The sequence below is a fragment of the Eptatretus burgeri genome, chromosome 3 (assembly GCF_056783735.1).
Source record: "Eptatretus burgeri isolate ZD-2024b chromosome 3, Ebu_testis_v1, whole genome shotgun sequence".
In the NCBI taxonomy this organism is placed as follows: Eukaryota; Metazoa; Chordata; class Myxini; order Myxiniformes; family Myxinidae; genus Eptatretus; species Eptatretus burgeri.
The window spans coordinates 24,762,515-24,790,014 of NC_140963.1; the positions used below are offsets into that span (position 1 = coordinate 24,762,515).

General features: G+C 42.8%; 1 protein-coding gene across 3 annotated transcripts in view; it reads right to left on the reverse strand.

Annotated features, from left to right (window-relative positions):
* LOC147029563 (histone deacetylase 9-like) overlaps positions 1-27,500 on the reverse strand; it is a 560,396-nt gene that overhangs the window by 524,371 nt on the left and 8,525 nt on the right. For all 3 annotated transcript variants that reach the window (XM_085872715.1, XM_085872718.1, XM_085872716.1), the window contains one exon: positions 25,827-25,896. Coding sequence is in view for 1 of the 3 variants with exons in the window: in XM_085872718.1 (XP_085728844.1) it covers positions 25,827-25,872 (46 nt within the window). In the remaining 2 variants the exon portion in view is untranslated. The remainder of the gene's footprint in view (positions 1-25,826; positions 25,897-27,500) is intronic.

Below are 27,500 nucleotides of genomic sequence, written 5' to 3' on the forward strand. Positions count from 1 at the left end.
GGATTAGGACCTTTGGTGCAAAACTTCCTCTGCAACATTCCAGGAACAATATAACGTCATATAGGCTTCATGGCATTTTGCACTCCTCGGATTATAAATACTTTGATGAAATCAGCGTAAAAACAAAGTTGAAGGGGGCGCCACGGGCAAGGTGTTCGAGATAGAGCAAAATGGTTTGGAGACCCAAGTGGGGAATGACTTCAAGATTATGCATAAAAAAAATATTGTAATCCTAGCTCTCAAAGTTTGGGCGGTCGTATGATTTTTAAGTCAAAATTCGTAATTTTCAAAGTTCGTGACCTTGTGATGAAAATGAAAAATCCAGCTCCGTGGAGCTATGCAGGTGCCATCGGGCTAACCAAATTCCGAAACCCCTGCCAGATTCGACAAACCCCTCGAAGAAGATGCAAATTTAAATCGGCTACCCCCTAAAAACACACGTTTTTTTGGGCGTGGCTCCGCCCATAATGGGCGCACCATGCCCATTCTCAGGAAAACACAACTATATCATGATATAAACCTTCCACCAAAATTTTATCAGGATCAGATCAAAACCCATGGAGCTATGCTCGGGACAGACAAACAGACGGACAAGCCGGTAGGCGGACATGGGTAGTCGCGATGGGCCCCTTCGGTGGGGAATGACCTGAGGATTAGGCACAAGAAAATTTATGATTCTAGCTTCAAGGGTTAATACTGCAGATTGTTTTTTCGTTAAAATACTCCCACATTTAGAGGTTTTTCGGCCATTGCAAGGCAATGGAGGGGTCCATAGCAACGGTTCTCATTTGCACACAACTCGGTCATGGTATGAACCTACCAACCAAGTTTCATCGAAATCGCCATTGTATTAACGGAGCACTGGACCAAACAGAGAGACAAACATATCGACGGAAAAAGTGATAATAAGGGTAGAACAAATTTCAAAAAAAAAAATTTTTTTTTTAATTTTTTTTTGACAAGATCGACTACCCAGACAGACAGACCCTGTACCAAACAAACAGACAGACACATACCAATAACGAATAGTGGTCATTTACTGACTTGTGAACCAACAATTAATGATTTTAAAACTCCTCAAAGTTACATAATAACACACTCAATGCTTTCAAACTCTCCAAAGTAACATATCACAGGTTTCAATGCAGTTTTAAATTAACACATCTCTCAAGCGCAAACCTTCTGGGTTTGGAGCGTCGTCAGGTCTCCTTCGGGGCTCTCTGCTGAGGATCTCAAAGTTAAGTTTCCGGTCGTTATCTGTCCCGTTTTAACTGTTTATTTTTCTCACAAACATGTTACTGTGTGTTCCATGTTACTGTGTGTTTTGTTTCAAAAATCGTGCTATTTTGTGAGATTTTGTCGACCTTGTCTTCCCGGGTGCTTGAGGCCTACCCTTAAGGCTTGAGGCCAACCGGTTCCCCTCGGTGTACGATTGTGTTTTGTTTTTTTCTCCCCATTACCTTCAATTTCTATCATCCCCACTTTCCTAACGTACCCCATCCCTCCCAACGAATCACTATTTCTGATCTTAAATCAAAATAAAAACAAATAAACAAACAAACAAACAAAAAAACGCGACCTTTCTCCTTGCACACTCACGAGTCTCGAATCTTCTTCTTCTTCTTCATCTCTTCTTCTTCCTCCTATCCTTCTTCGTCGCTTTTTTCGACAACACTTCATGACCTAATCTGTTGAAAACTCTCTCAAACATTAATAATAATAATAACAAAAACGATCTCTTATCATGCTTCATCTTCCTCTTTCACAAGTGTGGTACTCTTTACTGTATCATAATGCACTACTCTTCTGCTATTTAAACAGACTGCTCTCAATTCGACCTCTCCTTCATACCTTGCCTAAAAAATGCAAATGTTACAGCGTTTCTTCGCTCCATTCTCTGAATTAGCCTTTATTGCATCCATCAAGAAATGTGTGAAATCGCATATCTCTTCGCTTTCCATCAACCATTCTTTTTTCCAACTTCAGTGCCAACTCACCCCTCTCACCCCTCACTCTCAAAGCAACCATCCCACTCTTCTACCTCCAAGCCTCCCTCTCACCACTCTCAAAAACTCCCCCCTCACGTTTCTCCCACCATTCACCCCCTCACTCATCCTTCTCAAAGTTGCCCCCCCCTCTCATCCACAAAGCTGCCTCCTTCCACTGCCCTCTCACCTCCATCTCTTCACTCCACCTCCTCAAATCCTCAACTGCCACCTTCCCGCTCTCTTGTCCCCCCTCTCCCCCAGCACCACAGAGCCTTTTCTCCTCCTCATTCTGCCCCTCACCTCACTATTTTGCAATCCCCCACACTCTTTCAACAACCCTCCTTACCTCCCCCCCTCGTCCCTTGTCCTACACCCTATCCCCCCACCCCCTGCGCCCAAAGCCTCCTCCCCTACTAATTCCTTAAAAGTGTGGACCTCAAATATCTGGGGCCTTCACTCAAACCTTTCAGATCTTTCCATACAGGTTGCCACTGACAAACCAGACATAATCTGCCTAAAAGAAACTTTCCTCCCCCAAGACGTGTCTGACTCCCAAGTATCTCTCCCTGGTTACTCCCTCCCTCCTCCGGTATGATAGACCTGAGCCTCGTCCTGATGGAGGAGTTTCTCTCTTCATCAAAGACTCTATTCCTCACTCTCCATGCACTGCCATCACTCCCCCACACCCCCAAGAATACCTCTGGCTCCGGCTTCCCTCCACTCCCACCTCATGTTTATATGTGTACTGTACCGTCCACCTGACAGTGATGACTCCATCTAAACCTCACTATCCGAAAACATAGACCAACTTCTATCTTCTCATCCAAACTCTCTCTTCCTCATATGTGGCGACTTCAATTGTCATCATGCCAGTTGGCGAGGTGTGGGTACCTCTCTCACCTGTCATGGCACCTCAGTAAAAGCTTTCTGCGACTCATTGGAGCTGACTCAATCAGTCAACTTCCCCACGTGGATCTCAACCAATGGTACTCCATCTCTTCTGGATCTGATTTTGACAAATTTCCCTGACAATATCTGCTGCTCTTCCCCCGCTCCAATCGGTTCTTCTGACCACCTCCTTGTCAAAGTGGACATCTCTCTGGCTATTATCAGAGAACCACCTCACCGCCGTCAAGTGGCGTTTCACTCAAGCCAACTGGCAGGGTCTCCAAGCAGCCATCAAACTTATAGACTGGTCTCCTATCGCTACTTTCTCCAACATCAACTCAACCTGGGAATTCTTTCAAAGAAACTTGCTCTCCCTCATGCACAGATTTATCCCCTCTCATCTTCAGTTGTCCTACCCTTCCTCCTGCCCTTGGTTCACTGAAGCTTTGTGGTGAGCAGTTGTCCTGAAACAACTTGCCTTTGCCTCATGGAAAGCAAACCCAACTCATGGCAATCTCAGTTCCTTCCATAAAGCTGGGAACAAGTGTGTATCTACCCTCAGGAGAGCCAGAAAACAACATCTCTCGAATCTCAAGTCTGAACTCTCAAACCTCTCTCCCTCCTCAAAATCCTGGTGGCGTCTAATCAAATCTGTTTCTGGTGTATGTTCCACCTCCCTTATCTCAAATGGCCACACTGCTGATACCACACATGAAAAAGTTAAATGCCTAAACTCGGTGTTTGCAGCTAAATCTTGTGTCCAAAACCCATCACTTTCTCTACCCACCTTACCCAGTCGCACACAACTGTCCCTGGACTCTGTGTCCTTTTCTCCTGACAATGTGGAGAGCTTGCTGTCAAACCTCGACTCAGATTCTGCAACCGGTCCAGACGGCATCAGCGCACATGTCCTCAAAGCCTGCTCTTCTGCTCTTGCTCACCCTCTCTCTGTTCTATTCACCCTCTCATTTGCTCAAGGTCATCTGCCATCTGCTTGGAAATCAGCAAACATCACTGCCCTACATAAAAAGGTGCACAAACAGATCCCTGCAACGACAGACCAATCAGCCTTCTCCCAATCATCAGCAAGGTTATGGAATCAATCATCGCTTCAGACATTAAATCCTTCCTCTTCTCCAATGGCTTGTTTTCCGATTATCAATTTGGTTTCAGACGAGGTCACTCTACCCTGGATATGCTGCTTCTGCTCTCCCAGCAAAGGATGGAGGTCCTCAATGCCAGACAGGAAATCCGAGCCGTATCCCTGGACATATCACGTGCTTTTGGCTGTCTGGCACCCTGCCCTACTCACTCAACTCTCTTCCTATGGTATCCAACGCAATCTCCACTCATGGCTCGCAGACTTCCTCTCCTGTTGCAGTCAACGTGTGGCCCTAAATGGAGTTCTTTCATCCCCTCTTCCTGTCCAGGCTGGAGTTCCTCAAGGTAGCGTTCTGGGCCCTGTTCTTTTTCTGGTTTTCATCAATGATCTCTCCAACTCTCTGGAAAATCCTCTATATCTCTTTGCTGATGACTCCTTCCTCTGCCGTACCATCTGTCATCCCTCAGACCGGCAAGCAGCAGTTTCTTCACTCACTGCAGATCTGGATAAAATCACAAACTGGTCCAACACGTAGAACATGTCTTTCAATCCAGACAAATCTCACACTCATCTCACAAATCAGCCCTGTGGCACCAACACTGTAGGATAAGTTCATATAGAACCCAACAGGCCAGCAGATAAATGGACTAGGATCCGCAAAGATGCAGCTGGTTCGATTGTCAGAGCTGTGGTCAACATGCAACACTCAGCACCCTCATTGCTGTTGTTGCTCGGTTTTGGAAATGAACTTCAGCTTGGATGTCACACACCCAGCTGTAGCCTCTCTCTGGTTACATTGTGTGCCCTTCCCCTCGACTTGTGTGGCTCTGTCCACTTTTTATTGTGTTTTACACGAGGTCACTCCAAGGCCTGGTGTTGAGGTGTCTGCATGCCTTTCCTTTGCAGATGTGCTTGGCCGTGGACTGGATCAGCATGGCCCATCATAATTCTTTCTCCCCGTCTTTTCCTCTTTAATGTGGGAATGCAGTTGGGCCACATTAGCCTCAACACCACATTCCTAAAGCCATTTGGACATTAGCCCCCACCTACTTTTCCGTAGTGCCCAGCAAGACAGTCTTCACGAGTGCCCTTTCACACAGTAACCATAACACTTATTTAATTTAAGTTGCCTTTTCCACATGAGATACCTCATCGACATTTCCAATCATGTGGTACATATTACTGATTCGTCACAACTGCAACATATCAACTTTTGGACAAGATGATCATGAAGCTCTCCGACTGTTTTGTTGTACAATGGCACACCCCTTTCTCGCAGGTACGCTTACAAGCACTTTCGGTTTTCCTTAAAAAAAATTTTAGTCGTTTCATTCTACAATCCTTATCTGGGAGGAATTAAACATGTCCAGGCCACCCCAATTTACCTCATTACTCAGGGTTTTTGCACGTGCGTGCCAAGCAATCTAGGGCATACAAAGTCATTTTGAAAGTGCCATATTGCCTTGCTCAAAGGTCTCTGCTTCATTCTGGCTTCCTTAAAACCTCACTGCACACAAGCCACTAATGGGTTGTGTGTCATTGTATGTTATTGCTGCATTTTGATGCAGATCATGCTTTTTTAAATGCATCACTGAGTATTGGATTTGAAGCTCAGGAAAAAGGGAAGAATCATTACAACTAGTGCTTTCACATTCAAAAATTTTCAGAGCAAACAATCAGCCTCTATTCTCTGATATTCTAAAAGGATAATGATGATCGACTCCTCTTATTAGGCTATGCTTTCATCGAGAACGTTTTCATGACGTTGGATGCCATTTACACCCTCGATTATAGATGATTAAAGCGCCCACTGTATGAACCAAATGTGGCTCGATGTGACAATTTGATGTTGCTGAAGGCACACCTATTCTGGCACGATTCATGGAAAATGAAGAATTGAGGAATAGTCAAATGCATTTTGATGATTCAAGGCATCTATTTTTTGATATAGTTTCAAGCAAGATAAGTGAGGCAAAGATAAATCTGATTAATAGAGTTGACAGTAAAAATAATGAGCCATTGATTTTTGTCAACTCTCAATTTGTCATTATTCTCAATGGAAAACTGCCAACTTTTGTAATTTCACTTTTGTCTATATCATTGTGAATAGTTATCATGTACATTATTATTCCTAATTATAATCCCATTATTATTCCTAATTAAATCACTGATTGTGGTATATGTCACCATTGATGGTGATGATGCACTGGCTCACTAACCATGCTACTCATCTTCTCCATATAGTGGGGCAACACAGCAAAACCAATGTGCATTTTGTGATAACAGCACAAAATTTGGCACAGAGATAGACTAATATATATGGACTAGGTCTGTATATTGGGGCATTGCAGATTTGGCCCCTGATGACCATGGCAGCCATTTTTCCTAAATGGCTGCCAAGCAATTACAGTAACAATGAGAAACTGCTTAATTCAGAAGTAGATGGTTTCGTGGGGTCATTAGACAATTATAGGTCCTAGGAGATTATTAGTAATCATTGTAAATTAGCCATTGCACTATATGGGATTATAAAATGGATGTTGTGGTGAAACAGTGGTGCACAAATGTCATTTTTGGTGATGAAATTAACCTTGTTTTATTAATAGCAGACTAAGACCACCAAGCCAGTCAGCTGGCCTGTCCTGATTAACATGAAGAGCATAATCAGATTAGGCGTTTCAAAATTATCAAAATTATCAAAGCAAAGAAAAATGAAACTATTTTGTGCTGACATTTCTATTAACCCATGTCTCAGTCTCGGGCAAAATCATGAGCGAAAACTCAAAATCGAGGTGGAGCTATCCATCATGATCATCTCCCAAAAAAAAAAATACTGTGGCATGGTTGGCACAGACTAAAATAACAGTCATTCAATGCATTCGATAGATCAGTCAGACATGTCAAACAATGTCACTATGGCATTGGATATCAATTGCAGTCCTCAACAGCTCTCACAGTTAATTCTGTTAGAACCTCATCATTGTCACAGTCATGGTTCCAATCATGTCTCACTGGAGGCCGTGTCCATTCTGTGAAAACTCGCGTGCACACACACACACACACACACACACACACACACACACACACACACACACACACACACACACACACACACACACACACACACACACACACACACACACACACACACACACACACACACACACACACACACACACACACACACACACACACACACGAACAGCCTTTCTGCACTTTTAGTTATTCACACAACAATCCTTGCATTTGCAGGACACAAGCTTATAGCAGGTCTGGGCTGCATTGGGTAGTGCCTTTAAGGTAATCAGCCTATATTTCAACCATCTTATCCTCAGAGTTCAGCAGGTCTGTGAAGTCTTTGCAACCACTGGCGGCCATTTTGGAAGATGGCTGGCACGGCCATTCGAGGCCAAATCTGGGATGCCTCAACAACCAGATTTGTTCAAAATATATTCGTCTATCTCTGTACCAAATGTGGTACTTTGCTCACAAAATTCACAATTGTTATGAATATTTCAGGTATGGGGGCCCAACTAATAGAGTTATGTCCTTTTTGAGAAATGATCGCTTTTCAGTTAGTAATCTGTGACAAACATTTTCAGTGGTAATCCTTGTTTTTGAAGCTGCATAGCGCATAAAGTGGATGTAGTGCACAACTTGTGACTGCAAGGGCTGGCAGAATGGCTGAGAAGTATGCACGCACATTCAAATCGGAGCAGTCTAGCTGGAGTTTGAATCTCAGCATAGCTAAAAACTGTCGTCCTGGTGTCCCATAGGCAAGGTGAGGCATCATTGTGTGCACCATCCCTCAAGTGGATGTTAAACTGGGTGTCCCGTATGCCAGCATTAGCATGCTGGACCTTAAAGATCCCATAATGTGCTTCAAGAAGAGTCGGCAAGCTATCACTGGCAACCTGGCCAAATTCCAAATTCCTGTGCTAACCTACAGACGGCATTGTATCAGCAGCACTGCTGCACACACCTCCCCCCCTCCCCCACTTAGCCAATGATGCCACTCACAGCCATGTGCTGCAAATGAAAGACAAAGAAGGCAACTGCAGAAATAAAACAGAGCACATGGTTAACATTCATATGACCAATGGGGTACAGGTAGAGCTTAAATTAAGTAAAGACTTCAATGTGTTTTGTGAAGGTTAAGAATCCCACATCAAAAGGTTAAAAATCTGGTATGGGGAGGTTTTATTGAAAGGCGGAGATGTCACTCGATCTGCCCCCAAAACTTTATTGAGCTGGGATGTGCCAATCATCTCAAAATGATTTCCAAAATCCAATACAGCTGAAGGTATATGATGGGCTCGAGGTAATAATGGCACTCTCTGTTCTATTACCCCATAAATTGTAGGTATAAATCCAGTTAAAGGCAGCAGTGATAAGGATTTATAATCTAAGCTGCCACAAACCCAGCTCTTGTCATGATCATTGCCATTCTGCTGTTGGATTAAAGTCAGTAAAAACAAATTTACCTCTCAACTGATCTCATGCTGTGTCAGTCCTTGCTGATAGACTCTCAAATGCACTCAGGGCAACCTGAGATGGCAATAAAATGTTGCCCACATTACCATAACTACAAAAGTAAAAACAAAGAAAAGCTAAACCTATTACAAACATGAGAAAGTTCTCCATGCCCACACGGGATTCAAAACGGGGTCGGGATGTAGGAGGCAAAAATGCAAATGGCGTCTTCTGTCATCAAGCCGGCAACATGGGAGCAAAAATTCACATGGTCACTCTCCCCTGGATTTGTTGCTTCTGCCTCCCAACAATGGATGGAGATCCTCAATGTCAGACAAGAGATCAGAGCCATCTCCCTCAACATATCGCATGCTTTCAATGTGGTCTTGCACCCTGCCCTGCTCACCAAACTATCTTCCAATGGTATCCAAGGCCATCTCCACTCATGGCTCAGAGACTTCCTCTCCTGTCACAGCCAACGTGTGGCCCTTAATGAAGTTCTCTCATCCCCTCTTCCTGTCCAGACTGGAGTTCTTCAAGGCAGCGTTCCGGGCCCTGTTCTTTTTCTGGTTTTCATCAATGATCTCTATGGCCCTCTGGAAAATCCTCTTTACCTCTTTGCTGATGAATCCCCCCTCTGCCGAACCATCTGTCATCCCTCAGATCGGCAAGCAGCAGCCTCTTCACTCTCTGCAGATCTCGATAAAATCACAAGCTGGTCCAACACGTGGAACATGTCTTTCAATCCTGACAAATCTCATACTCTCACTTTGGCTTCATGCTGTGGAAACCAAGGAATTTCGGATCGGTGGTATCTCCCGTGATGGGGCTGAGTCTTTTGGTCTCTCACTCTATCACCACAGGCAGGTCAGTCGTCTTTGTGTCTTCTACCATCTCCTCTCCGGCCTCCCCCACCCCCGCTCTCTCTGTGATATGCACCCCCCCACCCCCCATATTTCTGCAGGGCGCTCAAGGTCAGCCAGCAACCCCCTTCTGATAAAACTACCAAAATCAAGAATCACTGCTCCCCTTCATGCTTTTATTCCTCTTTTTTCCCAGCTTTGGAACAAACTCCCTCACTCTCTTCAATCCCACTCTTCCCTCCAGGTCTTCAAAACAGCTGTTCACCACCATCGATTGTCTTCCTCCATCCAAAACAATGATATTTTCTATGCCCTTTAATCCACCCCAAACCCACCTCCTTCATATTCCCTGCTTTCCTTCCAGAAAGTCCCTGTCGTGTCCATCTTGTTTATCTCATGTACCCCGCCACATCCTTCTCCATTCCACAGATCTCCTTATGTCTCTGTTTCTCACTTTTTTGACCTTCCTTCTCCCTCCCCTCTTGTCTCCTGCTCCCCTTGTTGTACGTTCTGTGTGTTAGCTCTCATACTCATATGAGCCTCGACATTGTTTTTTTTTTTTTTTTTTTTAAATAGAATAATAAGAAAAAGACATCTGATGTCATTTAAATGCTCGAATGGTGGTGAAGTGCTCCATTTGAAACTGTTTGTTCAATATATGTAGCGTTTTGATGTCGAGGGTCCATAATAAAAAAATATTGTATTTGGTGTGTAAGCCAGTGACCAATTGAAAATTACGAGTAGGATTTGGCTGTTTATTGAAGCATAGATCAATAAAAGCTATTGTCGCAAAAGGAATGCAAATATTTCTGAATTGATAGTATGATATGAACTTGGTAATGCCTTGCATATATCCATAGATGAAGCTCATCGATAGCACTGACAAGACAATGGGTCACAGTTTATATCGTCAATTCAGGAGCGGATCGGGAACGATTTGAATAATTTCAAACAAATTAACGGTCGTCAGCAAGACTTTATGAAGAGGACATCATGTTGAACAAATTAATTGGAGTTTTACGAAGCATTTTCTGTTGGGGTGGACGAGTGAAGTGCAGTCCAATTAATTTATCTCGACTTTCAAAAAGTTGTTGATAAGGTACCACGTAGAAAGATGTTGGTTTTGGTCAGGGCTTTTGGATTGGTTGGTAGATTAGTGAATTTGGCTTAGTGATGAAAAACAAAAAGTGGCTGTGAATGGGAGGATATCTGGCTGGGAAGATGTAAGTAGTAGGGTACATCAAAGATCAGTAGTAGAACCATTACTATTCATGAGCCGCGGAGAATCCGCATTATGTCTGATGTCATGTGGTGTGCAGTTTCAATCACAACGCAGTGTGGCACATCACCGAATGTTTCAAAAACTTGTTTTGAACCTGCAACATCCTCATGCAATAACTTTACGGAAGACGATGTTGTGTGTGTGACCAATTTGCCTTGGCGCTTGCCTTGAGTCTCAGTGTCAAGAATTTTGACTTGAACATCCATAGGAACCCTCCCTTGAGAAAATGCCACGTACAGTTGGCCATGAGTGAAGACTGGCTAAGGTTAGTAAATGCCAACGTTTTCAAATGTCTGGTATTGTGCATTGTCGATTATCATCAAGAAAGCTAAGCGTATGGGAAACTGGATTCTCTGTAAAGTAAATGGCAAGCTGGTGTCACTCAAGCAAGCATTACTCATGATAGAAGAACTCGATTTCCAGAATTTGGACCAGAAGTCAGTTTCACTTCAAGACAGTTTTGGTGCAGATTGATGACCTCTAATCTGTACCATTGAATAGTCCCTGTTGCAGGGAAAGGTTGCAGAGCAATATGATGATACAACCAACCTTGAGATTAAAGTGGTGAGGTGGCATCACAGATGGTGCAAGGGAATTGATGAATTCCATAGGATAGTTTTCTGCCTCCTCAACATTGTCACACTTCACTGAATCTGCACTGGGGTAGGTGACTGTTTCACCTGTGAACGTCTGCATGACTTCTTCATTCATGGCCAGACAGTTGTCATTTTTAGGAGACAGTGTGACACGGGTGTATCTGTCCTGACTGGTTGTATTCGCGAAAATGTCCTCAATCAGGGAACCTCTTACAAGGCATGCAGCAGGTACTTCTACGACATCTCTTACAGGTGGCCGGAGATCAACCACAAGGATTCCACTGCCAAGACAAAGTAGCCATCTTAAGTTTTCCTGCTCTGGGTGATTGCGCATGTTTGGAGTGAGCACCAATTGATGAAAATGAATGTTTGAGGCATGTCGCCAACGATGGCTGGTGGGGATTGTGGTGCAATTGGTAGGACTTGTCTGAAATCACCGCCAAACAGAATGGCTTTGCCGACAAAAGGCTGTCTGATTACAGTGACGTCTTGCAAACATCTGTCTATGGCATGAAGTGCACTGGTGGGTATCATGGACGGTTCATCAATGTTGACCAGCATCTGATTACGCAGGATGTCAGCCTGATGTGAAGTGGGGGAAACATTACAGGAACTTGTTTCTACTATCAGCACTGGAAGCTTGAACAAACTGTGTACTGTTTTCCCCCCAGTCAAGAGCGTATCTGAAATTCCAGTGTAGGCAGCACATGCCACCTGATGGCCATTGTTATGGAAGTGTCTCATTAGCATGTCAAAACGAATGTCTTCCCTGCACCTCCTTTGGAAACGACATCAAAGCATCAAGCTTGTGTTGGGTCTTTTCTGACATTACTGTGTATAGCTTCAAGTACAGAATCCACCAACTGTCATCATACATTATTCAGTTGATCAAAGCCAGAGGGCTCTTCTTGAAGTACTTCGGAAGTGACAAAGTCTTGTTCTTGGGCTGTGGAAGACCAAGTGTTACACAGCTTGTTCTATTTACACACAATGTAAAATATGACTTCAAGTCTTCAGCGTTCCCCACTCCTGCCTCCCTCACAAACAACAAGTGCTCACAACCCCCCCAATATATATATAGTTACGGATTTCAGAATCCATCTGATGAATCCATCCACACATCCAGGTCCTCCGACAGTTATTTCCATAAATGCATGTTCAGATTAGCCCTATCCCCATGTCTAATTGGATTTTAAATTTGATGCGTTGAGAAGGGTAAAGAATAGATCCCCTCTCTTTTGGGAAGTTTTTTTTTTCTTAACGACAGACACGTTTCACACATTTCTTTCGCGACCTCTGACGCCAGCCCTCATTTTTCATCAGCAACGTTTATGCACATGTTTTTCGTGAGCGCCAATGCCAGCCTTTTTTTGGAGCACACGGGTCGTTATGGCAACCGTGTGCAAGTGGGGCAGGGTGAGCTTTTGGGGGGACTCTGCGCCCGCCGAGACGGCCGGAGATATAATATGAACTGGAGGTCCGTTCTAAGGCGAGATAAGTTGGAGGAGGGAGAAGAGAACGAGAAAGAAAGCCAAAGAGGAAAAGGAGGAGAGAAGTGAGCAAGAAGCGGGCAAGCGAGCCGAGAAAGAAGCAAGATTTGAAGCACGCGAGGGAAGAAGTGAACCAGAAAGGAAGCGTGCAAGTGAGCAAGCGAGCGTGTGGTGCACGCCAACAACCTGTTATATCTTGTCTGACCTGTTATATCTGTGTGGGTTATCTTGCCAACAACCTGTTATATCTGTGTGGGTGTCTGACCAGCGCCAACAATGAGACAATTTGTCCTTCCCAGTGCTTGAGCAAGCGAGCATGTGGTGCGCATGTGGGTGTGAGCAGCACCGACGAGTGAGGCACGGGTTGGTCACCAACGTGTGAGGCGCAGGTCAGTCCCCGACAGAATGTGTGCGTCACTGGACGTCACCAGTTTCGTGAAGTGTGAGGAGCTGCCCGTGTCGCAGCACCAGGGTCTAAACCCGTGACAGACTATCTCGGTGTCCTCCCAGACGTCAACTGGTGTTCAAGGCTGTTCGCGAGAAGCTGCATGGCAAGGCTGGGTGCTGGCGACGGACGTGACACGCACGCACACGTTTCAGGACGTCTTTACTTCATGGACAACTACTCTCTGGTGAGCGAGATGACTTTATCCCCCCCCCCCCGAATGATCTGCTGGGTACCCTTGTCTGTGTTTAGCTATAAGTAAGTCAACCCCCAATAAGCATTTGCTCTCTGTCTCTGTCCTGTCATTTTGATTGATTTTGCCTGATTAATTATTCATTTCGATTGCTTTGAAATTGATTCATTTATTTACCTCAGAAAATAAAAAGTATTTCTATTTATTAAATTTATTATTAATAAATCATTTGTCGATTTCCAACCTGTCCGTGTTTGTCCTTTCCTTCCATTGGTCTCGCCTTTTCCGAACCAAGATAGACTGGGAGGTAATTACCACAGATTTGACCAAAAATAGTCGGCACGCACCAGCGGTTAAAACGCTCGGTCGCCCCAATTAAAATATAATCGAGATAACATTGGTGCTTTGCCGAGGGCACACTCCCCGCTCACGTAACCACGTGACCTCTAGTTAAACGGAATAATTAGACGGCGGACACTGGAACTCGTGGTAAACTGGGTGGAGTTCGTGGTTTTAAAACAACCCACCGTACCACAACATTAATTGTGAGCGGTGGCCCCAGGTCCGGCTCTACCAAGGACACCTGGGGATTAATCCCACTGAGTGACAAGCTAGTGTCTCAGTACCCATGGCCGCAACTATATATATATATATATATATATATATATATATATATATATATATATATATATATATATATATATATATATATATATATATATATATATATATATATATATATATATATATGAAAAAGAACAGACACTGTCAAAGCTTTTCGTCTTGTAGCTTGTCAGGACACACACAAGAATACCGGATATGCAAACACAAAATGAAATAATTTATTTGTTCATACAGATGGGGATTGGCGATTTGGACTGTCACTGACATGGACATTCACATCATATCCTTGAGGTACTGAGGGAACCCGTGACCTCCCATTTTTTATGGATCCACATCAGAACAAAAGCAGTGTTTGCGCATCCTCTTTTTTTGCAAAGAACAGTATGTATTTCAGACATCGGTATTCAAATTCAAAGATTGCAGACCTCAACAATGTAATCAAACTTAAAGGAAAGGTACAAACCAGCATTCTGTCAATTAATTTACTTCATGATTGCTAACGCACTCAGGTTGTTCTTGCGTTTATTTACTCACGTATAGACAAGGCCAAAGTTAGACATAATCTGACTATTGAACAAGCATTTATAAGTGATGAAATGCAACGAATTACCGATATGCTAATGAGTTCATGTCGAGATCTTCGTCACGCTTTGTCATTAGCACGTTCTTTCTTTTCATTTGTCGATCTGATCAGGGTTTTCTGGTACATTTCCTCGATCAATGATCAGATGGAAAAGAACACGCACATGAAGAATGCCTCTTATATTGACGTGTTGAAACGTAAACACTACGGTAATGTCATCAGTGTGACCAAACGTGTGAAACCTGTCTGATATTGTGCTCTCCGACATCCAGGAGTCTGTCCGAGTCCTTGGCTATGGTTTCGGTATTCCAAAAGCCAGTATCAAAAGAGCGGAGGTGTTTGCTGAGTTTGAATTATTTTATGCCCAATTGCCCGTCATATTCCTTTTTTCGAAAGATTAATTTAATTCCTTTTGGGCACGACTGACTGATATTGCATAAGCTTATTGTGGAACTCCTAATGACATATCTGACTTCCATATGGAATGTGAATGTCTGACCAACCCAGACTTATTTATCTGTAACCTCATAAAGGGTCGGGAGCAGTTGTTATGAACAAGTGTGACGATGTGGAAAAGATGCTTGGAGTTCTAAACTACAAAACCAAGATAAAATTTTTGGCAATGTGGCTCATTGTGACCACACAGCTGCACTTGAACGGAAATTGCAAGCGTGTTTATTGTAATTGTGCAAAAGCAAAGAACTCCCATATGATGTATATGAGCGGATCCATCCACTTTTTTGTATGCACTGTTGAGGGTCATATGAGAGTGAACACAGAATGTGCAAGAAGTGGAGCAGGGGACAAGAGGGGTGGGAGAGGGAAGGAAAAAAACAAGCTCGAATGAGCTAAAATCCTCGTCCTCTTAATGATGACATCATAAAAACGAATATGACGTCATTGTGATGTATTAGGTCTGCGATAAATTATCTGTGCTCGTGCCCGGCTTGATTCCCGCAAACAAAATTCAAACAGCTTACCTCGTTTCGGAGATAAATGTATAGGCAATTTCCATTAGTGGCGATATTATGACGTTAACTTTTTTCTAGGAAGAATTTCCAAAATCGGAGATGGTTACTGCCTGTGTGTGGGCTTCCTGCATATACATGGCAAATTTCACGAAGATCTGATGAAAACTCTGGGTTGTGAAACAAAAAATGTCAAAAAATAGGAATGACGTCATAGTGATGCATCATATGTGCGGTAATTCATCTCTGCTAATGCCCTGTTCGATTTCCGCAAACGGAATTTAAAAAGCTTGCCTAGTTTTGGAGATAATTTTTTAGGCGATTTCCATGAGCAGAGATATTTTGACATCATAACTTTTTTTCTAGGAGGAATTTTCAAAATCGGAGATGGTTACTGTCTGCGCAGGGTATTTTTACATGTACACGCCAAGTTCCAGGAAGTTTCGATGAAAACTGCAGGCTGTGAAGCAAAAAACAAAAAAATGTCAAAAAATAGGAATGAAGTCATACAAATTGATATGATGTCATTGTGATGTATCATATGTGCAGTAATTCATCTCTGCTAATGCCCTGTTCGATTCCCGCAAACAGAATTTAAAAAGCTTGCCTAGTTTTGGAGATAATTTTTTAGGCGATTTCCATGAGCAGAGATATTTTGACATCATAACTTTTTTTCTAGGAGGAATTTTCAAAATCGGAGATGGTTACTGTCTGCGCAGGGTATTTTTACATGTACACGCCAAGTTCCAGGAAGTTTCGATGAAAACTGTAGGCTGTGAAACAAAAAAAGTCCACAAGAACAACAACGTGAGTAAGACTTAGAGATCCTCCACGAGGATCGAACAACCTGTGGAACAGAGACATGAGGAGATCTATGGAAGGGAGAGGGATGGGGCGGGTACACAAGGTAAACATGATGGACACTACAGGGACTTTCTTGTCCTTTCTCGACACGGACTTTCAGGAAGGAAAGCAGGGAATTTGAAGGAGGTGGGTTTGGGGTGGATTAACAGGGGTATAAAAGATCATGATTTGGATGGGGAAAGAAAAGAAATGGTGATGAACAGCTATTTTGAAGACCTGGAGGGAAGAGTGGGATTGAAGAAAGTGTGAGAGTTTGTTTCAAAGGTGGGGAAAAAAAGAGGAATGAAAGAGTGAAGGTGAGCAGTGATTCTTGATTTTGGTATTTTTACCAGAAAGGGGTTGGTGGTGGACCTTGAGCGCCCTGCAGAAATATTGGGGGAGATATCACAGTCAGAGCAGGGGGAGCGAGACCGGAGTGGAGACGGTAGAAGACAGAAAGACCACTGACCTACCTGCGGTGAGAGAGTGAGAGACCCAAAGACTCAGCCTCATTGCAAGAGATACCAAGCTGTTAGTGTTCTCAGATGTACGGGTTACCCAAAATACGTAAAAAAGGCATCCCACTACATCCGATCCTATCGATGATTGGTTCTGCGCAACGTCAACTCTCCAAGTGGTTGAGTGAATTATTGCAACCTATTCTCGAGGAACTCTCCAAGTACATAATCAAAGATTCATTCACGTTTGCGAAAACAATGCGTGAATTAGAGGAGGACCAGAATGATGTGACCGTGTTCCTTTGACATATCCAGCCTGTTCACGAATCTTCCTCTCCAAGAAACCATCAATACACAGTATCTATGGCATTGCTGTTTCATAGCAACCTCGAACCACCCTCTTTCTCTGAAGCGGTCTTTGTAGAACTCATGAATGTGGCAACACAAGCAGTGGAGTTCAGCTTCAATGACACGTATAAGGAAGTAGACGGAGTAGCGATGGGATCACCATTCGGTCTACCGCTCGGAAATATTTTTGTCGGCTTTCATGAGAAGCATGTTTTCCATGAATTGAACATGAACCTTAGACCTATGGTATACTAATGATGTGTGGACGGCACGTTTGCAATCTTCAAAACTCCTACCACCTGCACCAACTTCCACATATGTCTCAATGCTCTCCATCCTGCATTAAAGTTTATGGTTGAAACCAAGCAGTCAAATGTACTTTCCTTTCGATATGTCTTAGTGAAGAAGACTGAGGATGGATTCTTAATGACAATCTACCACAAGGCTACCTTCACTGGGAAGTACACATGGTGGGACTCCTTTAGCCCAACATGCTACAAGATTGCCCTGATGAATACCCTTGTTAATAACGTGTGGGCCACATGTTCACCCTGTCGACTTGCTGCTGAAATTCAGTGCATGAAAACCACTCTCCATAACAATTGCTACCGTGAGCGACTCATCTATGGGTTCAGAAAGCGCAAAACTGCTAATGGTCTGAGGACACTGTATTTGGACCAGAAAAGTGTCCAGTTTACCTTAAGCTGTCATGGAGATAGATAAGTGTCTCTGGAGTCCATGGAGTCCAGAAAGTGTCCAGAGAGATAAAATCTCTCAAAAATTTGAACAACAGCTGAAATGGTCAGTTTCACAATGTTACAACTCTGTTGCAACGAGAGCGATTTTTACTCCCCACAAACTGCTCCCCTCAGTCCAGAAATATGTTCACCCTCCCATAAAACTGAACAATGTTATTTATGAATTTCAGTGCCGGTGTGATGCCAGGTATAGGCCGCGCATCACTCAGACTGGAATATCGGATCAAGCAGCACATTCCATTGGCAATCCAGAACAAATTGGAGACTGGTCGTACACAACCATCCAGTACATGTAAAAACCCAGCAAGAATGCCTGCTCAAAGTGATTCTGTCATTGGTCAGCACCTCCTGAACAATCCCAAATGTGCCCAGGACTATAAGGCTGAGTGGTTCCACAATGTGGCACGGGCACATACCAAAGCACATTTACCTGTTCTTGAAGCCACATTTATACACAAATGAGCTCCAGTTCCTTGAAAACAAAAAGAGTGTGTGTGCAAATATTGCATTTGTTTTGACCTGGATCCATAAAAAAGGGAAGTCATGGGTTCCCTGGGTGCCTCAAAGCCATGATGTCTATGCTCATGTCAACAACAGTCCAAGGAGCCAATCCAAAACTGTCTGAACAAATAAATTGTTATATTTTGTGTCTGAATATCATGTATTCCTGCATGTGTCCTGACAAATTACAAGACGAAAAGTTTTGACAATGTCTGTTCTTTTTTCTGTGATTTTAAAATTTTGTACCACCAAACGATAATTATTCATACTATTGAACATATTGAATAAATACATATAACCTGTCATCCTTCCACAGTCGACAAAATGAGTACCAGCTTACTGGAAACAGGGGGCACTGCATCAGCGGCACAGCCACGCTCCCATCAATGATGCAACCAGCAGCCACAGGCTTGAGATGAAACAATAAATTAAAGACAGTTGTTCACCACAGTCTCAGGTCATACCCTATCCAAAACAATGATCTCCATCCGCATTACCCCCCCTCCCCCCTACTTCCACCAACCACACTACTCTCAAAATATCCAGTATTTCCTTCCAGAGAGTTTGCTTCTGTGTCCATTTTGTTCACCCCATGCATCCTCCACTACCCTTATTTGTCCAAGTCTCCTATTTTGTCCCTCTGACCTTCTGTTGGTGCCCCCCTCCCTTTGCAACTATTCCTTCAGCTCTGTTGCATCCTGATCTGTTCAGTGTTCGAGCTCTTCCACGAGCCTTGACCTTATGCACAAAAAAATTTGTGGAATTCTGTGTTTAGAAAAATCAACATGGCTCCATCAATTAAAGTTTTTAAACCTCTCTGAAAAAATTTATCTTTTTCATTTTACCTTTAACTTCACCTTTGTTTTAGTTTCCCCCTCGTTTCCTTTCGTAATGCTTTATATTAAAAAATTGTGGATTGATTAGATTAATAATCCATCAAACCTTCTTCAGACATCCAAGGTATATTGGGATCTCACCTGCTGCCTCTATGTAATACTACATTTTAGCACAGTTCATTTTTCCCAAAAATCTTGCTGTGTTGATGCACAAACAGCAATGATAGTTCTTGTGTATCCACGACTCAGAGCCTTGGCACAGACAGTACACCATCACCTCAAATATAGTGACACCGAAAGGAAGTTTTCAGAGGTCACTATGGTACAAGGTAGTGAATGATCATGCCTTGAAAGGCATAAACATTTTCTTCCACCTTTCAAAATACCCCTTTTTACCATCACCTGGAGACTTTAAAAGCAGCACACCTTCTGAAGTTCCAGATTTAATTTTGGGATGAAACACACTTGGAACTCCAAAGCCACTTTGATTTTCTGCCATTTCCTGTAACCTCTGACCCTTTGCATCCTTTTGAAGGTAATGATTCTGAGTATGTTCTGCATTGTGGATGAATTCACTGAACAATACGAGTAGACTTTCATCGATGGCTTAAACAGCTCTTTTATATTACCCATTTTTTTCCATTGTAAGGTCAATGTTTGTGTGTAAATAATAAATCGTAAATGAAATATGTTTCAAGCGATTTTACGATATCGTGTTGGGTTAAATATCACACGGAAATATCACGTCACCTGGTGTTGGTGTCGAGCAGGCATGATGAGTCAAATGGCCTCCTCCTGTGCCAAAGTTTCTTGTTGCTATTCCTTGTTGTTAAAGGCATTTCAGAAGAGCTATGATATAATGCAAGCATGGGTATCTTCACTGTTGCTCAAGGAAATGACTAAACTGAAGTGTCTACCAAGACATTCTCTCATACTTACCTGGAATCGTCTTCATTGTAGAAAAAAAAAAAATCGAGAAAAACATGTATGAGCAAGCTATAAACCTCTAAATGCAAAGTGATGACGACAGAGATTACCTAGAATCCCAATACATAGAGTCGCAAAAACTTGTAATTCGTAGCCATTTTGTTTCCATCGAGTGTGGCGTACCAAATCTGTTCACCATTGTGTGTGAAGCGTAATTTGTCCATTTTCTAATCAAACTATCTTTCTCTGTGCCAATTATAGAACATTATATCACTTGTCGATTTATTTTCCTTCTTCCAAAGTGGCTGAATAAGCATATACAATCAAATAGGATTGATTTAAACTCACCACGTATCACAGAAACCATGGGAAAATGAAGTGCAATGTGCTTGTAAAGGTTCACACTGGTGAGTGCCTGATTCGAGGTATACAGAGTGAGTAGAAGAAACACAGAGGTAGTGACAGAATGTAGAAATTTGAAAGAATTGTAAGAATGAAAGGGAAAGAGAGAAATGGAGGCGCATCATCCACGCCAGATGTGCACACCATCAAAAAGGAAGAGAATTAGAAAAGATAACAATTGTGAATTAAAAAAAAAGAGAAAGAGCTTGAGAATATTGATCGATTTGCGCTCTGCCTGAACACAGGTCTTTGGCTGCTTGACAAGGGTGAGACTGGATAGTTTGCCATTGACTTCCCAGCAGTTAGTCATTGCAGGAATTTGTAATTTGGCCAGGATGCCGGTGATAGCTCACCGACTCTTGGTGAAGGACACCGTGGGATCTTTAACATACACCAACTAATGATAGCAGAGGTGACACCCGGCTTAACGTCCATTTGACGGATGGCACACATTGATGAATCTCCATGCTTGTGAAGTACCGGTATGACAGGATGTCCATCTCTCCTTACGTTGTACGGTGCGGCGTGCACAGCGGGCCTGTCTGTTATGCCCACTGTGTACATGATTATCTCTGTTGCTCTTGCACTATATCAAACTTTCCCTGAATCCAAGATGATGATTAGATGGCATGTTTTAGTTCATCATTCTGTTAATGCAACATAATCTATGTCCACAAAGAAAATTTAGAGGTAGGGAGAGAAAAGAAAATGAAGATGGGCAGAGAAATGGAACAAGTTGATAAAAATGTGAAGAGATGAAAGTCAAAAGTGATGGAGATGCAGAAAGAACAAGATAGACAAAGAACATGAGAATGGAGTGAAGAAAATAAATAATTATAGGGAGAAAAATATTAACAATGAAATAGATCGACAGCATTTAAATTGTTTTTGTCCATCAAGAAAAAAGGTCTTTGTCTCAAGTTGTTTTATCATACTTTGCCACCTAAACAACCAAGTAAATCATGTCATACTCATCGTTTTCCCACAGAATGGAACAGACTGATTTGCGGTGAATGGAAACAAAATGGCGTACACGGACCACGTGACCTGAATTTTCTGACTCCCTCTCTGTCCAGGGACTCGAGAATCTCCAACACGGGGTTCTCCACCATTTTGCGCTTTCATTCACGAATTGACAAATCTGCTTTAACTATTTAGCATGTGTTGGTGAATAATATTAAAGGCAATACATCAGAACTACAACATCAAAAAGGTTTTGTTTAAAGAATGCACATGTCATATGGAGCCAATGTGTAATAAATCAAATCGGAATAGTGGATATTAATCATAGAATATAGTTTACAACATTATTTAGAGGAAGTACAGATTTTGGAATGTGTTCCATTCAGTATGAAGATGTGCTGAAGGAACTTGCATGTGAACTGCCCTTGCAAAACTGAAGGATTGTTTCACATCAGTCGATGTTTATCCCTGTGTGTAATCGATTAGCCTGGAAAAAGTTGTGGTTAGAGAGGGGTCCTTTGTGGTCCTGGCTATCCTAGATTGGCATTGCGGTGAAGAAAGCAGGGAGGCATCGGCTTGGACTTTTCCCAGAGGCCACTCTGGCTACCAATCACTCTTCATGTGATGACATTCTGCAAACACAGCCATCCATTGCTGGGAGGAGGTATGTTTTCTCCTTACGCCCATCCATAAGGATATTGCTGAGGCATTAAATGAGCAGAGCTATACTTTGGACCAGGAGAATGTATTTGATCCAAGAGGTGGAGGCTTGAATGCCACACAGCAGTGTCTTGGGTCCAGTATTGTTCTCCAGCTACAGATATGACATCTTCAATCCTTGTAAAACTCTTTCTTTTATCAGAGGATTCCAGAAAGTATATCATATCATATTTCATCCCACTGATACACAGACAACAGCTGATCTGGAATTGAAGGTGGTCTCTCCTAGAGTCTGTGGAATCCAACACACTCAACATTATTGGCATTTTCCATGCCATGAGGATGAAGAACATGGCTTGTTGCTCTCATCGCAGACACGTTGGTGGCCCTCTGTTTTTAGCACCTCTCCTCCGGTCTGGATCACTTTGCTCTCTCAGCACGAGCTTTCTTCTAGTTACGATCCAAAAATCTCAGCTTACAGCAGACCTCAACTTTTTTCTTCTTTTCTCACATTTCTGGAACTGTCTTTCTGAGGCTGTTCAATCCCACTCTTCATTTCACAGTGTTTTGAGCAGGCCATACCACTACCATCTCACGTCATCCCCAATCCATAAACTGCACGGTTTTTTTTTTTCCCACCCTGACTTAACCCTATCAACCCTACTCAACCCAAACTTCTTAGTTGCATGTTACCATGCTCTCTTTCTTTTTCTCTCTCTCTCTCTCTCTCTCTCTCTCTCTCTCTCTCTCTCTCTCTCTCTCTCTCTCTCTCTCTCTCTCTCTCTCTCTCTCTCTCTCTCTCTCTCTCTCTCTCTCTCTCTCTCTCTCTCTCTCTCTCTCTCTCTCTCTCTCTCTCTCTCTCTCTCTCATTTTCATTCCCCTGCTTCCAAAAATCAAAATACGACCCCAGAGCGCCACTGTCAGTTTATTGCCTTTTTACCCTCCTTCATCTAACTCTCCCATGAGCCTGAAGCTTCTGTAAAAAAAGGATATGTTGTGAGGTTGTTTTGTAAACTGTAGGGAGCTTGGGAGATGCTTGGAAGAAAAATAGTGTTCATACAGACTGGTTAAAAGGCACTGCAAGGGGAATAAGTCGTGCGAGGGAAAGGATTTTGAATTCCTCCATTGCCTTCTTGTGAACGACGTCGTCAGTAGTTGTTCGAGTTCTCCACATAGGAAATGTTGCTCAGTGCGAGATCATGCACAGCATATACATGTACAGTACATAATTATATAAATATATATATATATATATATATATATATATATATATATATATATATATATATATATATATATATATATATATATATATATATATATCAATAAAAGGCAATACTGTGTGTGTGTGTGTCCTCCATTACCCCAAAACCATAAAACTGAGCAGCCTGAAACTTTGAATGCACACAAAGAAAACTCCAAGGAAGTGCAAGAGTGAAAATTGGGTGTTTGGGTTAATTAAAACATCCCTTTTGAAGATAAATAATGGCAATATTTAATTATATCCTTCATCAGGCGATCCTCGGTCACCTCGCTCTCTCGGTCTAAAGGTGTTTCCTGGGTAACCTCCCTGGGGTCTGAAGCCGCCATGTTATTTCGCCTGCTCAACCATGCCTTGACTTGGAACAGGCCACAATTATTTCTTAATGATAAAGTTTTTTTTTCTTCACTTTCCTCACTCATTTCCAATGCCTGTTCATCATAGCTACGAATCGTTGTATACATCGTTTTTGCAAGTGCTATACGTTTTCAAATTAGGAGCTTGGAGCGATTTCATGCATTACATGATATGATTTTCCACGATCTACCCTCACGGACTAATTAAAGTGTATCATCAAAAGATCATTTCGGTTTTTTAGGATCGGATATCGTCTGGACTAAACAAGTGTCAAAATCTGTTGTGAAATCTGATAATTTAAAGAAATAACGAGTCTTATAACTCTGCCGATATACCTATTTACTTTGACCAAGCAAGGCTATGTTCCCTCCTCCATTCGTATACACAAGAAAATGTGAAATTTCCAAAGCATTAAAATTATCTTTTTCTAGTTTTGAGAATTATTTTGAGTGAAAAAATTAACCAGGTTCATTGAGCGAGATGATTTAATGCATTCACTGCAAGATCTCACACCCTGTCCCTCAGAGGGACTGTCTATCCATAGTGTCTGCCACATCTGTGTCTATATTTGTGGAGATTTTGCGAGGTGATCTGCAGGAAATCAAAGCAAATCTGTTTTTTTTTTTTAAACGTACATTAAAAAAAAAAAAACAGTTATCACATTTGTGCGGACCGTGAACGATGTACCACGTGAGGTGCACAGGCGAGCAGGCAAAAATGGCGGATTTTCAGCAATGTTCATTTCACAGGCAATTGAACTTTGTGATGTCTACAGGGTTGTTCTGCGTAAAGCTGCAACTCTTTTGTGGATAAAGCCATAATATTTAATTAACTGCTGGTGTGCCTTGAAGCCGGGCTTTAAAGTTAAAGGGATCTTTTATGGTATGCAGCGACAGCCTGGCTAACCGTTCCTTCTCAACCATTTAAATAGCATGCCATTCCTCATCATTCAGAGTGAGTGGTTTGTGCTCAGTCACCCTGAGCTAGTGGTTCGTGCTCCGTCACCCTAAGTGAGTGGTTCGTGCTCCGTCACCCTAAGTGAGTGGTTTGTGCTCAGTCACCTTGAGCGAGTGGTTGATGCTCCATCACCCTGAGTGAGTGGTTCTCTAAAGTAACACCCGATTTCCAAGCCGATTGCCATATTAACGTGTTTTCTAAATCACTGAGACCTGTCCACACACAGCTGTTCATAAAGAATAATGTTTGTAAACATGTCCCTGAAATGACGATATAAATGTAACGTTGTTTTTCAGTGAAAGCTACTCAAGGTTCCTGGGTTGTATACAGTAAGTACTGTAGTTGATAATCACACTGATTCCAACCAGCCGATTGCCAAAAAATTGCCGATATCGGCCAAGCACGTGTGTGTGTGTGTGTGTGTGTGTGTGTGTGTGTGTGTGTGTGTGTGTGTGTGTGTGTGTGTGTGTGTGTGTGTGTGTGTGTGTGTGTGTGTGTGTGTGTGTGTGTGTACATTAAGCATAATGTATTCTTTTTGCTAACTCATCTACCTCTCTGTCCCATCCTTGCTCTACCCCCTCCCTATACAGTGCAGTACCGTCCTCTTGCATCTCCTCTTTCTCTGTCTCTGGACGGCGGCCTCAGGACGCTTCCCGGTGGCATTGGCCTCGGGACGCATCCCGGCGGCATTAGTCACAGAGCAGGCCCGAGCTGCTCTGATGGTTGGCAGCGAGTGCCCCAGAAGCAGTGGGGGAAAGAGAGTGGCACTTATATATATGTGGAAGAATTGTGTTGCTCAGCCAGTGGGTCAATCAGATAGCTCAGATGCCAGAGCACCGATGCGGTTTGCCGGAGAACCTGAGTCCAATTCCCGGTCAGGGCCTGTAAGTTTTCCACATATGTGTCTGATCTATTGATAACTTGTTCACACAATATCAATATTGAACATTTCAGGAGGTGTAAGAAGGCTACATTACCCAGACAAAAATTCGCACTTCTGACATTGTGCCACCACTTTAGCTCTGTGTTTTTTTTGTTTTTTTTTAACCAAACAACATACCAGTGTTCTTCCAAAAGGTCATGGTTGAGTTGTTCCAACTGCCCATTCATCCACAGACAATTCAAAACCTCTGCAAAAGATGTGCGCAGTTAATCGGCATTATTCACTTTGAGAAACAAACTTCTCAACTCTTGCTCCGTATTACAATATCGGCATCATTATTCACACCGTTATACATACAACACTGCAAGAATATCTCGAACGTTTTTTTTTTTTTTAAGGTAATGTGCTTCAAACAGAGGTTCACTTTTTGCCCAACAAATTCAGATAACTACAAATCATGATTGACATCATTTCAGAAGATTGATGACGATGAACGTTACAAACTTGAGCATGAAAGCCAGATCTTAATCCTGAAAGGCAAACACCGGGGAATTGCTGAACTGCTCTAGTAAATGGAAATCGATTTCCGGAGTTTTTACCCACACTTCGAGATTTCTTATTCTGAGGTTCCTTCGCAAATGGCAAGTCAGCAATCAGGAAAATCAAATGCAAAAAAGGACGCAAACCATAAACCACGGTAGGTGACAATCACAGATGCTCACAGATATGCAATTGAGAGCAGAATAATCTTAACGCATTTAATGGCAACAACACTGTCGAGAAATAATTATAACATAAAAAGAAGAAGCTGAAGCCACAGGTCGTGCGCAACTCTTGTTGCCTTTGGACGTGTCGTCCTTGCTAAAGCACCGGGGAGCAAGACCCGTTAAAGGACGTGAAACGAGGTCACGGAGATCTCGGGTCGCTGTCCGTACCAGTCGGTGTCTTCGAGCTGCTCCAACAACACGCGTCGTTGTCGTTGCCCGCTTGCGCAATGTTGCGGCTCCACGTGCTGGGACAGGTAGACTCCCAGAGACGTCACAATGCGATCGAAGCCGACCTCCGGAGTCCTAAATTTACTCAAGGCTGGGAGCGCAAAGTGCGGATCACCTGCGCTGTTCAGTATAAACACGTGCTGACATCATGTCCGGCACCGTCCGACGAGTTGTTCCTTTTCACTTGACTCCGACCAGCGGAGAATTCCAAGGGAAGGGGGAATACCCGCGACAGGTTGAACCTAATATCCCTCTACCGATGGGTGGTGTGTTACGTACGTGGATAGCACACTGTATTAATAAGTCCAATGGTTGCGCAAAGCTGTGCCCGTAACATGGGAGGCTGAACACCCACGTGGCTGTGCGTTGCTACAAAGGCGGCAGAACAATCCCCTTGGGCTTTGGCGGGAGCTTGATACACAGCTCGCACGGCACTTTGTGTAATCACCAGCATGGTGTTTGAGGTTCACCACACAGCACAAGACGGGTAGGATATGAATATAATATATAACATGGTTATATGGTCATTGGACCTTCGTGCTTCCGTTTCGAAGATTATCCTGTGGAGGGAATCAATCCACTTGGATTTAAATATTTATATTCTGAATACAGAATGGAAACATTTTTTTTTTAAACATATACACTTGGATATGGATATGTCTGGTAGCGCAAGCTATGCTCGTAACATGGGAAGCTGAACACCCACGTGGCTGTGCGTTGCCATAAAAATGGCAGAACAATATAATATAATATAATGTAATATTAATTATAAATTTATATATATAGTATACCAGGCAAGACAGCTTAGAGGTGAGTGTGGGTACCTCGGGGTCATCCTGCCATCCAAGGTCCTATC